This window comes from Eucyclogobius newberryi, unplaced genomic scaffold (assembly GCF_026437365.1).
Source record: "Eucyclogobius newberryi isolate DKJ021-1_F unplaced genomic scaffold, fEucNew1.0.hap1 SCAF_2, whole genome shotgun sequence".
In the NCBI taxonomy this organism is placed as follows: Eukaryota; Metazoa; Chordata; class Actinopteri; order Gobiiformes; family Gobiidae; genus Eucyclogobius; species Eucyclogobius newberryi.
Window position 1 is genome coordinate 15,135,955 of NW_027315834.1, and position 14,069 is coordinate 15,150,023.

Below are 14,069 nucleotides of genomic sequence, written 5' to 3' on the forward strand. Positions count from 1 at the left end.
TAAGCATACAAATGAAATACTAGTCTTAAAACCACATTGAAGTGCGTAAACTCAAGTTGCTTCAAAAGCTGTTATCCCAGCGCGCCATCTAGTGGAGCGTAAATGATACGACAGTAATGTACTGCATGTATTGTAATGTACTTTATAATTGCAGCGCTAGACTAAGCGATATTTTACTGTAGTTTTCTGGCAGAAAGAAGTTCAAACTTCCATTACAATATCAAAAGGGCAAAATGCATTTTTTTTCCTAAAGGATTTAGGAAAAAAAAGGAAGACAGAACTGAAAATCAGACATTTCCATGAAATACAGCATACTGTTGACATTTGTGAAAAGGTAATAGAAGAAGATGGTCTCATGGCATCAATCTTGTCTGTTAATGAACCGACCGTATAGTTGGGAACCAAGAGGCAGGTCCGTCTCCAGCTACAGGTTAGGGCAGAGATGGGTGCCCATGTGAACAACCAGCTGCAGCCAAGTTGGATTCAGTTTTGATAATTTGCTGAATGTCCTTCCCACTCACCCATTTCACTGACTGTCAAAAGCCCATGGCTGAAACACTTTTTTTGAAAAAGTTGACAAAGATGCCAATTGTCACTTTTGATACACAGAACCTCTACTCTAGTCTATTGAAAATGAGTGTTGCTGCCACCTCGGCGTCATGGGTTCCAGCCCATGACATTTGTCGACCATCCAAACTCCCTCTCCCCCTTTCAGGCTACGTCTGTCCCGTCAAAGCCTTCAGGCCAAAAAAGGAAATGCTAATATGTATGACATTGACATCTAGACATCTGAGGAGCTAGATGACTGACAAGGTTTTGAACACTGAAAGCACTAACCATTAAGAATGATTAGATGCCAATAGAGGAGGAAAAACCCATAGGTACAGGTGTATGTAAATGAGACAAAGCAAAATTGGATAACCCAATTTATTATGAAAATGTACAGGGCATTTAACGGTAGGACTTCTGGTAGCGAGCACGAGCTCCAGGTCCACCGAACTTCTTGGACTCGCAGCGACGAGGATCGGCCACCAGTAGGGTCCTGTCATACTGGATCAGGATGTCTTTGATCTCCTTCTTAGAGGCCTCATCCACATCTGTAGGGACAAAAAAACATTTACCTTTTATGGCTAATACAGACTACATAAGAGTTCAGACTACAGTCTTGATTGTTTCAATGTTTCAGTTAGCTTTGGTAGTTGGATCATGAGTGAACCGTAATATTCCTTGTTAACCTTAATGATTGATGTCACAGACAGACACATTGCACCATCTTAACACTTACACTTCTGGTAGTATGCGACCAGGGCTTTGGAGATTGACTGACGAATGGCTGGAAATTAAAAAGAACAAATTAACATTCAGCACAGGCAATTAAAAGTTTTGAGTGTGAAAAGTTGACATACCATAGATCTGAGCAACATGTCCACCACCCTTGACTCGGACTCTAATGTCAACACCAGCAAAACGCTCCTTGCCGAGCAACAGCACAGGCTCAAGAAGCTGTTCAAGGAGAAACAAAATGAAAATGTAACATTACACAGTAACTAAGTAACTTTGACATGTGGACTGAATATCATATGGACGGCTTCTCATAGAATGTTTATGTATTTAAATGTAAAGTAATGCCAACATTGTTAGTGTTTAATAAAAGGTCAGTGACACAATCATAGGGCGTAGACGTAAATAGTGCAGTAGTCTAAACCTTTGTTAAACATTTTAAATCACACATTTTCTTCCTACTCACACAATATTTTACATATTTCCATTTGTAGGATTAGGGTCCATGCACAGTCTGTACATTAACTTGAGTACAGAGGGAGATGGAACTACTACAGATCCATTTAAATCGTGTTTATTTAGACGTACCTTGTACTGAAGGGTGGCAGGCTCCACCATCTCCAGAGGTCTGCCGTTCACTTTGATAAGACCATTTCCTCTTTTGCAGTGAGCGACTGCTGTGGCGGTTTTCTGCAAAACAAAGTAATAGGTCAGACGTAATAATCATAATGCTAATTCTTCTGTTGACGCAGGATGTAGGTGCAATAAAGGCTGTTCCAAACTCAAACCGCTAAACTGTCTTTTAACGAGTTAACCATAATCAATTCACTGCAGTGTTGAGTCAATCAAAATACACACCAAGCCAGAGCAAAATGGTTCAATATTAGCAAATGGAACGGTCCAGTTGCCAGTGAAATAATGTGCTAAGCTCGTGTGCTAACGCAAGGCCAGAGAGCAGCAGTAGCGCCACACGTGTAAATCCTAACGTCGATTTACTTACTTTACGTCCAAAAACCTGGACAGACTGTAGCGGACCTTTAGCCGGCATGTTTCTGAAACACACACAACACAATGCTTCACATAAGACGGACGTATAAGATTTATTTTGAGGTTCATTCGTTATCAAAGTAGGAGCATACCGTCTTCAGCTCGGGCTGCCGTACGGAGAGACCGACGGGGTTTCACGCGCCGTACATCAAGGGCACGTTTACGACAGTAACACACACTTTCCGCTACATTTACGACATTTATCTCGTCCTACAGCCACCATTTTACCAAGAAACTAACCATGAAACTATTACATGGGTGGTTTAGTCGTGATTTGTTAAAATAAATGGCTAGATCAGCCTATTTATTCTTCTAAAAACGAAAGTTGTTTTACTTTCGTGATATATAATACAAATGCAATGTCGTGAGTGTGAGAAGGCTTGTAATAATTTAATTCAATTTAACATTTTCTATGTAATGGATATTTGATATGCCTATAGAAAATATACTACGTATAAAATGAGAGGTATTTAGAATCCATTTAGTTGTGCGTGTTTGATTCTTTATTTAGTTGTAGTCATAATATCAGCTAAATAGCGCCCCCTTGTGTTATTCAACAATAATCTCACGTATTCCCAAATGTGTTCTTTTAATGTAAATTATGAGGGCAAAGCCAACAACACAACGTTTAAAAAAGAAGGGAAAAAAGCCAGACTGAAGACAAAGATTTTAGCCAATAATGTTGAAAGAACTCCTTTATTTTATTGATTGTATTATTTGGTAAGAGGGGTCTTCAAAGTCAGTGGTTCTGTATACAGTGATGTAAACTGTGTACTGTGCAGTGCCTACCAGTCTTGACATTCAGCTTGTGGCAGTTAAAATAGTGTTTATATAGTTAGCTTGGATGAACAGGCATCTGGCTTATTTTACTGTCAGGAGGAATGAACATGGAGGTAAACATATAGTCTCATAGTTTCAACAGACAAGATTTTCCTCAGAACCAAACACACTTCTTAGTACTTACATAATATTAGTTCCACTTTTTATTCAACTATTACTTGCGGTGCAGCTTTGGATTTTGCTCTTACAAATTCATCTTACGCCACAAGAGGGCAGTAAATCAACCTTGACGAATCTGTTTAATAAAAAGGTTTAATGTCATAGTTTCTTTGTTAATTTGTTAAAAATAAAAAAAATAACAGACACTAAGTGTAGCCTAGGTTTGTCCCTGCGTTAATATTGCCCCTCTTTTAATGAGCAATTTATTTTGTCTTTGACTGCGGAAAGGTGCACTATGTAACCTTTTTGGAAGGTATTCTGCCTGTTGCTTGTCTCCATGGAAGTATTATGTTTTTTCCTAGAATATTTCACAGTATGCCATTAAACTATTTTGTATTAATTAAAGTACAGGTGTTTTTTTATTGCAAAGAACACATGCATTCTTACTGTGAGCAAGTCGTTGTGAAACTTGGCCCGGTGGCGCAGAGTTTCAGGTCAGGTTCCATTCCAGGCAAAGTGATACCATCTCCAGAAAAGCAGGTAGCTGACCCATCACCAGAAACGCTACTCAGTGCACCTGAAATGAAAGTACATAAGTGTCTGAACTACTATACTGGCCGTGATTGTCAATGCCCGATCTCGTGGGAAAACAGGAGCGGAGCCATTTGGGGCCTGGGTTAGTACTTTGATGGGAGGCCGCTGTAAAAACCAGGGGCCACAGTGAAGCAGTCGGAATAGGAACAGGAGTGGTGCGAATTGTTGTTCACCCACATTGCCTAGCGTGAATCTGCGTGTGCGTAAACGATCGGTGGTGCTCGTGGAGGCCGGTGGCGCAGATCGGCTGCCTCGCTTCTGTCGGTCTGCCCGAAGGTGGCTGTGGCTACAAAAGTACCACCAGCGGGTATGGAGTGAATGAGTGATGCATTTTGGGTGTCATGCAAGGTGCTATATAAATGCATTTAAACTATTATAGTCCCTGTAATAAAGTGTACAAATGATTCCTGCCTGTTCTAGTCATGCACTCTCCTGCTGTTTATGCTCGTCCGCCCTGTGTTCAGTTTGAGTCAAGTTTGAAGCCAAAATCTAAGATATACTGGATGTACTCTACCGTACCATGAACATAATGTCTGCTGGATACTGGGGGAGAGGCTGCTTGGATGTTTAGATAAAAATGGTTTGTGTTGTAGCCACGGGAATCTTTGTAGGTCACAGTCTGCTTTTGATTTTCCTGCTCTTGAGCCTTTATGACGCCACCAAAACCGTCTTACATTCTCCAGAACACCGAGTTAAGTAATCTTGTGTGATTATTTTGACTTTTTCTTTTTTTTTTTACATTGCCTATACTCTCTTGCCAATTGCTATCTTAAGTCATTTGGCATAATATTTATAGAGTAAAACACGGAAGATATGGTGTCCTTGATGTAACATAGTGAGAGGACTTGTTGGTTCTGCAGTGTTCACACAGAACGAGGAGAGCCTGTAGTCTTCCTGTTAAACGGCGGGTAATAAATAAAGACCGGACCATATATGTGCATTTCCTTCGCACAGTCCTATGGAAACATATCACCTGGAGGCATGACCCCTCGACCTTGTCTTGTCACAGCACTCTGAGCATGAGACAACGCTTTCAGATTTACAGGGGAGGAGATGGTGTTCCCGAGCCGGCTGCACAGTCTCGTTTGACCATAATAGGCCTTGCATTTAACAGGTTTTGTGAGGTACACACAAGCGCGGTCGCCATGGTAACGGGGGGAAACGCTTTGAGCTCGTGAAGCAGAAAACGGCGTCTTGTCCGAGAAACAGTGAGGAATCTCCAAGACAAGAGACCCATCGTTCAAGGCAGAAGATCTTACCTTTTATATCCTTAAGGATGGAGCCAAAAATACCTTAATCTCATCTTTTATAGGACATATCTGAAGACGGATAGGTTCTAGGTAGCAGTTTATGTTACTAATTAGACATTTGAAATAGCAATATTAAAACAGACTAATAATTAATCTATATTACATTAGAATCAGTTATTATTGGCAGCATTTGAGTAACAAGAAGCTAAGTCGTTGCCATTATTACAATTTTAGATGACACAGGGAAAGGTTATCTTAGACATTTTGGTATTTTATAGAAGCCAAACTGAGATTGTGGTTGGTGGTTCAGTTAGATTTTTACACTTTATATATATTTTTAACATAGAATAACAAGAACAAACTTAAAACAAACAAACTTATACCCAAAAAAACAAGAAAAAGAAAAAAACTTTGCAGGACGGGACCAGAGAGAACTCAGGATAAGCAAATAATCAAATTAGAAAGAGGGTTTAAGGCATACTATGTTCAAAAGAAAAAGTGTTAATCTTGTCCATTGTTCATTGCTTTTTTTCAAATTGAGTCCAGCGGTTATTTTATGTGGTGGTTCAGTTTTGAACAGTTACGAAAGATTGACGTGAAGTTGGAGGGGGGTGATTTGCTTTGATGACCTATGGAAACGAGCAGCCATAAGGAAACAAAAATTGGATTGTTGAAAATTGATAGTCCTTTCAATGAAAAAAGGACCACGGTAATACTACTGCTGTCCGAGTACCATGACAGCAGTAAATATTGATGCCGGTCAATAATAAATCTGGATGTGCTCAAATGTAGCTTGATATTGAACCCTGGACTGGACACGAGCCCCTTCCATTAATTTGGCTATTTCGTCACGCATTTGCCACATAGCGTCGACCCCTGCACCTGTCCCATGCTTTGTCCACTCCCATTTGGCCTTGGAGCTTGGCCCTCAGAATAATACTCAAAGCCCTCGCTTACTTTATACTACATAGTCTTTTTTTCCAGAATCCAGAATTTTAAGTTAAGGACAATCTGCTCTTAACACTACACATTGCTTATAGCAGAGATACAACAACAAAGCAAGTAAATTAAAAATAGAGGTCTGTATGCATGGAGTGTGAGTTTATACTTTTGAAATCAATCTTTTCCCAATTGCATGAGAACTATCAATTTTACCTACTGCCCCTAAGGTCAACAGATAGCAATTAAAATACTTATATACATGAGCATTCATTTGATAAAAGCACTAAATGTATTGTTGAAGCTGATTTGGCAGAACAGAATTAAAGCTGGCAACCTAACAACTGTTCACTTACTATTTTTCCGTGCTGTCACTTAGGCACCGGTACTTCTCTTTTCAATCTCACTCCTCTGCATGTGCTACATCAGCCGCCTCGGCGCTTCTTCCATCTCAATCCTGGTTTCCATCTACAATACTAATACACTCACCTCTCTGTCGCTACACAGTTTTTGTTGCCGACTCCATCCTTTTTTCACATTGTGTTTGTGCGTATCTGGAACACTGAAAAACTACTCATCTGGCTCATGACAAACTCTTTGTAGAGCACAATTCATACACAAAATAATTCAAAGAGCTTTACAGTCAGAACGAGGAAAGATGCATTAAAATCACCAAACATATAAATAAAAACATCATTATAAAATGTACTTTTAAAAGAGAAACGTGCAAGTTAAAGGCTTTCAGTCATTTGCACAGCTAAACAGACCTGTTTTTAGATTTGAACATTGGCCGAGTAGAAGCCAGTCATCCCAGGACGAGTGTTGCAAACTTTAGCTGCTTAAAACTGAAAAGCAGATTCCCCATGTTTAGTCCTGACTCTGGCACCAGCAGGAGGCCGGTCCATGTTTAGTCCTGACTCTGGCACCAGCAGGAGGCCGGTCCATGTTTAGCCCTGACTCTGGCACCAGCAGGAGGCCGGTCCATGTTCAGTCCTGACTCTGGCACCAGCAGGAGGCCGGTCCATGTTTAGTCCTGACTCTGGCACCAGCAGGAGGCCGGTCCATGTTCAGTCCTGACTCTGGCACCAGCAGGAGGCCGGTCCATGTTTAGTCCTGACTCTGGCACCAGCAGGAGGCCGGTCCAAGTTTAGTCCTGACTCTGGCACCAGCAGGAGGCCGGTCACTGTGGTCCTCAGAGTCTGAGATGGTTCATATGGCACTACCATGTCTATGTCAAGTACTATAGAAATAGAAAAAGTGTTAAGATCACAACAGCAACTGAGATTCTCTCCTTGTCCTGCTGTCTGTGTGTGTTTGCATCTATTAAGTTGTCCAAATGTGACATTGAGAACTCTTATCTTTGCATGTTTCACACATGCTTTCTACAGCACCTTTTCTTGATATGTGCAGAGCAGACCCGTTGCCTTGGCAGCATGAGTATGGGCTTTAAAAACCTGCCATTTTTTGTTGACCAGTGAACTGTAAAAGTAGAAGGCTTTTCTATAAAAGTAAATACAGTTTATACATTTGTTTTCATTGTTTTGTATTTATATATTTTTGTATATATATATTTGTTATATATTTGTACAAGTATAACTTTTATTGTAGAAAAGGATTTAAGGGTAGTTATCTGGACGTTGTTTAGAAAATCAAGACGTTTCGACTTCAATCCAAAAGTCATTCTCAATCTGCAAACCTGGTCTTTTTACGCTACTCTGAGCAGCGTAAGGAAGTCGAAACATCTTGATTTTCAAAACAGCGTCCAGATAACTACTCTGACATCCTTTTCTACGACGGAACACTTCTGGACGAATAGGTATAATTTTTATTGCCATTGTCAGCGAACAGAATTGACAAACTAGGAACTGTCTTTTGTGTTAAGGTGCTACATACAACAATTAATAATAATAGTAGCAAAATATAACATTGATAATACAAAATGCACCCTAGTGCTACCACTGTATGTGTAATTCTGTCCTCTAAGAGAGTGAAGACTGGTCTGGTGGGAAGCGCCGATGGGAAAGTGGGCCAGTGCTCTGAGCCCTCCACTGAAGAGCTCCATAAAAGGTCTGAAGAGATGATGTTGTGGAGTTTCTCCTTCCCCCCTGATGTTTTTTCTCTGTACAGTGGAGCAACAGTGGAGAAGCCCTGTAGCGCTTGGGCTTGCATATCTAAACAACAACAAATGACTCGATTCAGCTGAAATATACTTTTATCAATATGAAAAGTGTCCCTTGCAGCTGCTGATGCTAAAACTTTCATAGGTTTGAGAGTATGTCTAAGAGGAACTAATGAATTATATTTAGGGTAAAAATGAGGAAGAGGAACCCAAAGCCCAGTGCATTTGTATCTTGCTAAAGTCTGGTTTTGGTTATAGTGAAACAAGTTTATCTTGACGAAACTCAAAATAAAACAGAAAATGAAAATGCAACATTTGATTTTTTGAATATTTCAGTCCATGTAAATTTCCCATTGCACTTCTTTTACCAACCTTTACTGATTGGTAATACTTACTAACTAAAACATTGTACAATGTTGTTTTCACCACTTTTATGGTTACGTTTGTGGATAATAGATCTTTATTTAGAATTATTCTCTTTGTGTCAGTACACCCCTATGACCTTAGTCATTGCAATAAAAAACACAAACATGATAAACCTCCTGGAAAATGTATTTATTTTGCCACAAACTACTGACAATGCTTTTTCCATGGCTCTCTCTGATGAAGTGAATCACAGCTGCATTTAGCTCGAACCCATTACAGACTTCAGCACAGCTCCAGATTTGTCCTATTATTAGCCATCTTCCTCAAGGAAACAAGGTCGCTCAAACACACTTGTCTCATTGGGCTGTCACTTCTTAAACATCCCATAGGTCTGCTGCCTACACTGTGGCCACTGTCCATATAGACATACCTGAGATAACGTGCCTAACCTTTTAATTCGGTCAGCCCAATCAAGCACCTATTGTTATTGAGTTTGGCACAGACAGAGGACAATCAAGTAAGTGGTGCTGTAGCCGCAGTGCTCCTGATGAAGTAAAAGTGGCTTGCCTATTTCTGTCCAGTGTCTAACTCTCAGCTGTTGTCTGCATAATACTATCATCACCTAACCTCGCGACCATTTTGAGTCCCCGGAAAGACCACTGCCCTGTTGTCTTTACGCATCGCTAATTAGTGACACCCTTGATATATCTTTTTATGTGGTGTCCAATGGAAATACATGGTGTGCTGACGTTCTTCATCACCTGTATGAATGTGTCTTCTGAACTTTCCCATCTGGAAAGTTCCCCCCAAAAAATTATAGTTCTAATTTTGGGATGGTTGGGAATAGAAACTTTAGTGGAGCTCCATTTTCTGGACTGGAGGTAAACAGTGATTATGCCACGTCTTTTAGGAAACTAATGCTAGAATCAAATATAGGTTACCATTTTCTATTTGTGCCACATTCCACATGTTGTGACTTCTAACAAAAAACAGTAATTCATATTTCCAACACTTTTCACAACTACACCCTATTTAAGGGTTTCAGTTATTTTGAGAAGAAACTATTTCATGGCTGGCATGATTATTGACACCATGACCAAATTGAAACCTTGTATACCATGAATATAAAATAACACTGACACTTCCCACATTTTAACACGTACATTTCTTAAGTTAATATTTCTTTTTTTTCATTTACAATGATAATACAATGACCATATCCTTTGTATTTTTAATGACTGCTAAACTTGTTTCATCAACCAAGCCCTCTCTACTGAGATAAACAGCATACAGCTTTGGCAAACCTGCTGACTGATGCTTTTGAAGTCATAACAAAATGAAAAATGTACAGCAGCACCAGAAATCTGGCTCAGAATTGCCTTTTGTCGTTTGTGCTGCAACAGAGTTGTTTTTTTCAAACAGCTTAGATAAACAGACATATGGCAGTAAAAAAAACAGACAAAACATTTTTGACAAAACATTTTAATAGGTAGAGGTCGGCTTAATAATGTTTATACATTTAAAAAAAAATGAAAAAACACATAGACTATTGATTACATTGGAATGTAATTTTGCATTGTTACTTATGTGATATAGCACCAATAATGGTATCAAATAATAAATTTCAAATCATGACGAATTTTCATAAATAAAAACTGATAGGCCAATGTTGAAGATGCCGTACTGAGATGCACTTGATATATCCCACCTCTTTGAGTAAACTAGCCGTAAAGGAGCTGTTATGTGATATTTTCAAGTGCCCATGTCTTATTTGGTGCTCTGGAGTGTAAGATTACCCTGCTCACTCTCTCTCATAATCTGCTGATGATGACGTTATACTGCAGCTGCTGGGAGCAAATCTCGCGAGACCTTGTCCTTCTCGCAGACCCCCCTCCTCGTCTGCCCTCCCTTCCCACGCCCCAGTGCGCTGTGGGATAGTGGCACTATAAAGTATATCCTCTCTCGGTGAAAGATAAGAGCCCCGAGACAGGACGGGGTATGAAGATGGCGGACGCCAAGCAGAAGAGGAATGAGCAGTTAAAGCGATGGTTGGGCTCAGAGACGGATTTGGAGCCTCCTGTTCTGAAAAAGAAGAAGACGAAGGTGAAGTTCGATGATGGCGCCGTGTTTCTGGCCGCCTGCTCCAGCGGCGACACCGAGGAGGTGCTCCGTCTGCTGGACCGGGGCGCTGACATCAACTACGCCAATGTAGACGGTCTCACCGCTCTCCACCAGGTTTGTGCTTCACTTCTTTGGATGTACAAACCACTCGCTGCACAATGTCTGCTTGTCCTGGAGCACCTGTCAAATGGAAGCCATTCTCCTGTTGTTTACCTACTGAGCAAAGCCGTCCATTTCAACACTGTCCCCAACACTCCCCACTCCAGTGTGGGACACTTCACCTGCCCAGTGGTCACCTGTCAAGACAGGGCCAAAGCAACAAACCATAATGTTTGCCTCCTTGTGTACTTCGTGGCTCTAGACAAACTAGCTAAGCTAGCACGTTTCATAGCCACAGCTAAGACAGTTTGTGCTGTAGTTTATTCTATTTTATTGTTGTTAAATATTGTTAGATCAAGATCTCACGTAACCTACATAGAAGCCGCTGTTGTTTTGACAATTGCTGCGTTCGTGTATTTGACTGGCAATGCCAACATCATTATCTTTCATTATTATAAGTTAAGTAACTTATCGAGGCAAAATATTTTCCACGACTAAAATCGTTGTGTTGGTGGTAAATTCACTTGGTTGTTTTGGATGTGTTTTCACTTAGCCACAACATGTAGTCTTATTGTGTTTTGGACCTGGTGACAGTTGGGTAGAGGAGCTGTGCGTAATAACATCATATTGTTTCGGAGTTATTTCGTATTGGCTACTTAAATTGTGCGCTAATGTAGCAAACAAGCTAGGCTAGCGTTAAGCGTAGCTAGCTAGCATTTTACAGAGGAGCGTTTGTACAGAGATACTCGTGTACAGTACATGTCAGCACACCGTCCATGGTTTGGTTCCATTGGTTGTTTTGACAAACTGGCACCACAGATTTTGTAATTTGGCTGAAATGTCTGCTTTAGCAACATGCTAGCTGGCTGTCTCGGCCCTTTAGTTGTATTGCATGAGCATAAAAACACAACTAAAACAGATGCTTACTTATGTGTCTTCTACTATACAAAATATACCTAACCTTATTCAAAAAGGCCATATGAATGCGACCAGTGTAAACAAATCTATCCCAATAGACGTGCTGTTTTCTTTTCAGCGTGTTTTAAGTGTTGGACTCACTTGCGCTAACTTGACAGATTATTTTGTAACATTCTGTCCTACAAACCACAGTTTATTTACCAAATTTATGGTGTTGCATCAACTACAGCGGCCTATATGCACTTATTTCTTTAAGCTGCAGTTATTTCATACTGGTAGATTACCGAAGATCAGTAAAAGCCACTATGCTGGAGAAATATGTTCAATCATGTCACCTCTTACTCATGCCAACCTGTCTGATCTTGTAAACTTACTGCATATTAATAATTTCTTATCTAATGTTGTACACACTCAATTTCCAGTTGCTTTAACATTACTTATTGTCATCATAGTACAAAGACTATTAAGATCCATTCTGCACATCAATGTATGAAGTCGGTGTGAACATTCAAACGAATATAAAGTAGTGCCGGGATGTTTATTTGAAGGTCATTGTTGCAAAATGTACTGAAAGTTGCTCTTGTAAGATCTTCAGGAAACGATGTCTCTCTTTTCAAATATACGAATGCGCCATAGCTGCTTTCCACAGTGATCTTTATAGTTATAGTATTGGATTGCATTTAATTTAGTACATAAATTTTAAAAGGTGTTCTTTGTACACTGATAGATATTTTAGGGTTATTGTCAAATGTGTGATTTCCCCCACTGCCACAAGATCATTCAAACTGCGTTTCAAGAGGATGATGCTATGTTTGGGTATGATTCAGAGTCTGGTCTTTGTAGTGCTGGCTTGTCTTAATCTCATTTTAGGCTAGTGGCTCTCTTTTATGAGTCACCAACCTTAAAAAAATGTATTACTGATAGATTGTGTTCCCTAAAAGTGTCCAAACTACTTATTTTCACATTCCAACAAAACTGACAAAGTGCACTGATGCTGACTCTCTGATGTGTATTATTCTGGTGAACAGTGCGGAGGTGTACAAAGTCCCACAGTCTCAGTGGTAGGTGAGTAGAGATCTCGGTGGCTAAACTTGTCTCGGAGGGTAACATTCCGGATCCTGTCGTCTTGTAGCCTGTGCATTCCTCACATGACAGTCGCTGGAAACCATGGCAAAGAGAGACGGCAGACATTCCTCAGCTGTCACCTAAGCCCCTCCCTCAGGAGCTGGACTGTACGATGCCCAGTCCCAGCTGACTGATGCCCACTGACCTTCACAGAGGCCAATAATGATGAGGTGACCTGCTCCTGAACCTGTGTCGACCACTGCCGCCACACTCTGGGTTGAACCTGTCAGAGTGGTCTTTTTACAAAGTCTCTGTTGACATTAAACACCCTCATTATTGCCCTGACTCGATGAACATGGTCTCCATGACAACTAAGAGAAGGTTGTTGCTCTTGAGTTGGTGGATTTGCATGTGTCGAGTGGGAGTTGCATAATAGACTGAAAAGTACAACCGTAACTGGCTCTGCTTTGCAGCTGAGAACCAAATTTAACATCTTTAATTTTGTAATGAACGATGATAAGATAAGATGAGCCTGTGTTTGTCCCACAATAGGGAAATTTCAGTGTTGCAACACAAAGTAGGTACAGAAGTAAACAACAAAGAACAGATAATTAATAGAAAAGTTCATATAAAAACTCTTCTAAAAACTCTTATATTCTTAATAAAAAGTAAAAATAACAATAGTAACACTCTTATTTGCAACAGATCAAGAGTCAATTGATATTAAGCACAATTTACCCCAGTCTTACTGTGTAGCTGCATGCTCTTCTGCTGTGACTCCAGGGTTATCAGCCGTGTCTCAATGGTGATGTTATTGCTTTGCCCTAAAGTGTTCCACATTATAGCATTATACATATCAAGCCAAACAATAAGCCAAATTACAGGTCAGCTCTGTGGTGAGGCGACCCCGCACACAGTAAAAAAACAGCTGTAATACTGAAGATGTTTAATGTCATACTGTGGAATGTTCCAGGCAGAGCAATAACATCTCCATAGAAACGAGCAGGTTTCAGACCCCCGACCAGAAAACTTGCATAGAGCACATAAAGCAGTTTTCTTAGCTACAAATGCCTAATCTTACAAATTATGGGCGTATCTGATGACAAAATATCCAATTGCAGCTACAATTATGATGATTGCTCTAATCGATTACACAACTGTGTTATATGAGTATTAACATTAAGGCTTTAGCGTGTTCAACAACACATGGGTGTTTCTTTGAGTGGAAAAGTTGCTCATGAATTGTACCTTTTTCTACTTGCACATTTACAACAGTCTATTTCTTTGAGATGTGTCGCCTACTTTCAATGAATCTATTTGTTTTCTATCAT

The 14,069-nt window shown here is 40.2% G+C and overlaps 2 protein-coding genes across 11 annotated transcripts in view; one reads left to right on the forward strand and one right to left on the reverse strand.

Annotated features, from left to right (window-relative positions):
• Positions 1–913: 913 nt before the first annotated feature.
• On the reverse strand, positions 914–2,528 carry rps16 (ribosomal protein S16). The gene is made up of 6 exons (XM_072454143.1): positions 2,421–2,528; positions 2,282–2,333; positions 1,870–1,971; positions 1,407–1,503; positions 1,286–1,333; positions 914–1,097 (listed from the first exon to the last, which is right to left on the reverse strand). Exons 2-6 carry the CDS (start codon positions 2,327–2,329, stop codon positions 952–954), a joined length of 441 nt encoding a protein of 146 aa, XP_072310244.1. The 5' UTR covers positions 2,330–2,333; positions 2,421–2,528; the 3' UTR covers positions 914–951.
• A 7,891-nt stretch (positions 2,529–10,419) lies between these two features.
• The window catches only part of ppp1r12a (protein phosphatase 1, regulatory subunit 12A), a 43,100-nt gene continuing 39,450 nt past the window's right edge, over positions 10,420–14,069 (forward strand). For 5 of the 10 annotated variants that reach the window (XM_072453659.1, XM_072453656.1, XM_072453657.1 and 2 more), the window contains exon 1: positions 10,421–10,770. In XM_072453659.1, coding sequence (XP_072309760.1) covers positions 10,534–10,770 — 237 coding nt within the window. In that variant the 5' untranslated portion in view covers positions 10,421–10,533. Of the gene's footprint in view, positions 10,771–14,069 lie in introns of all 10 variants that reach the window. The other 5 variants (XM_072453661.1, XM_072453655.1, XM_072453662.1 and 2 more) reach the window with 2 other exon arrangements.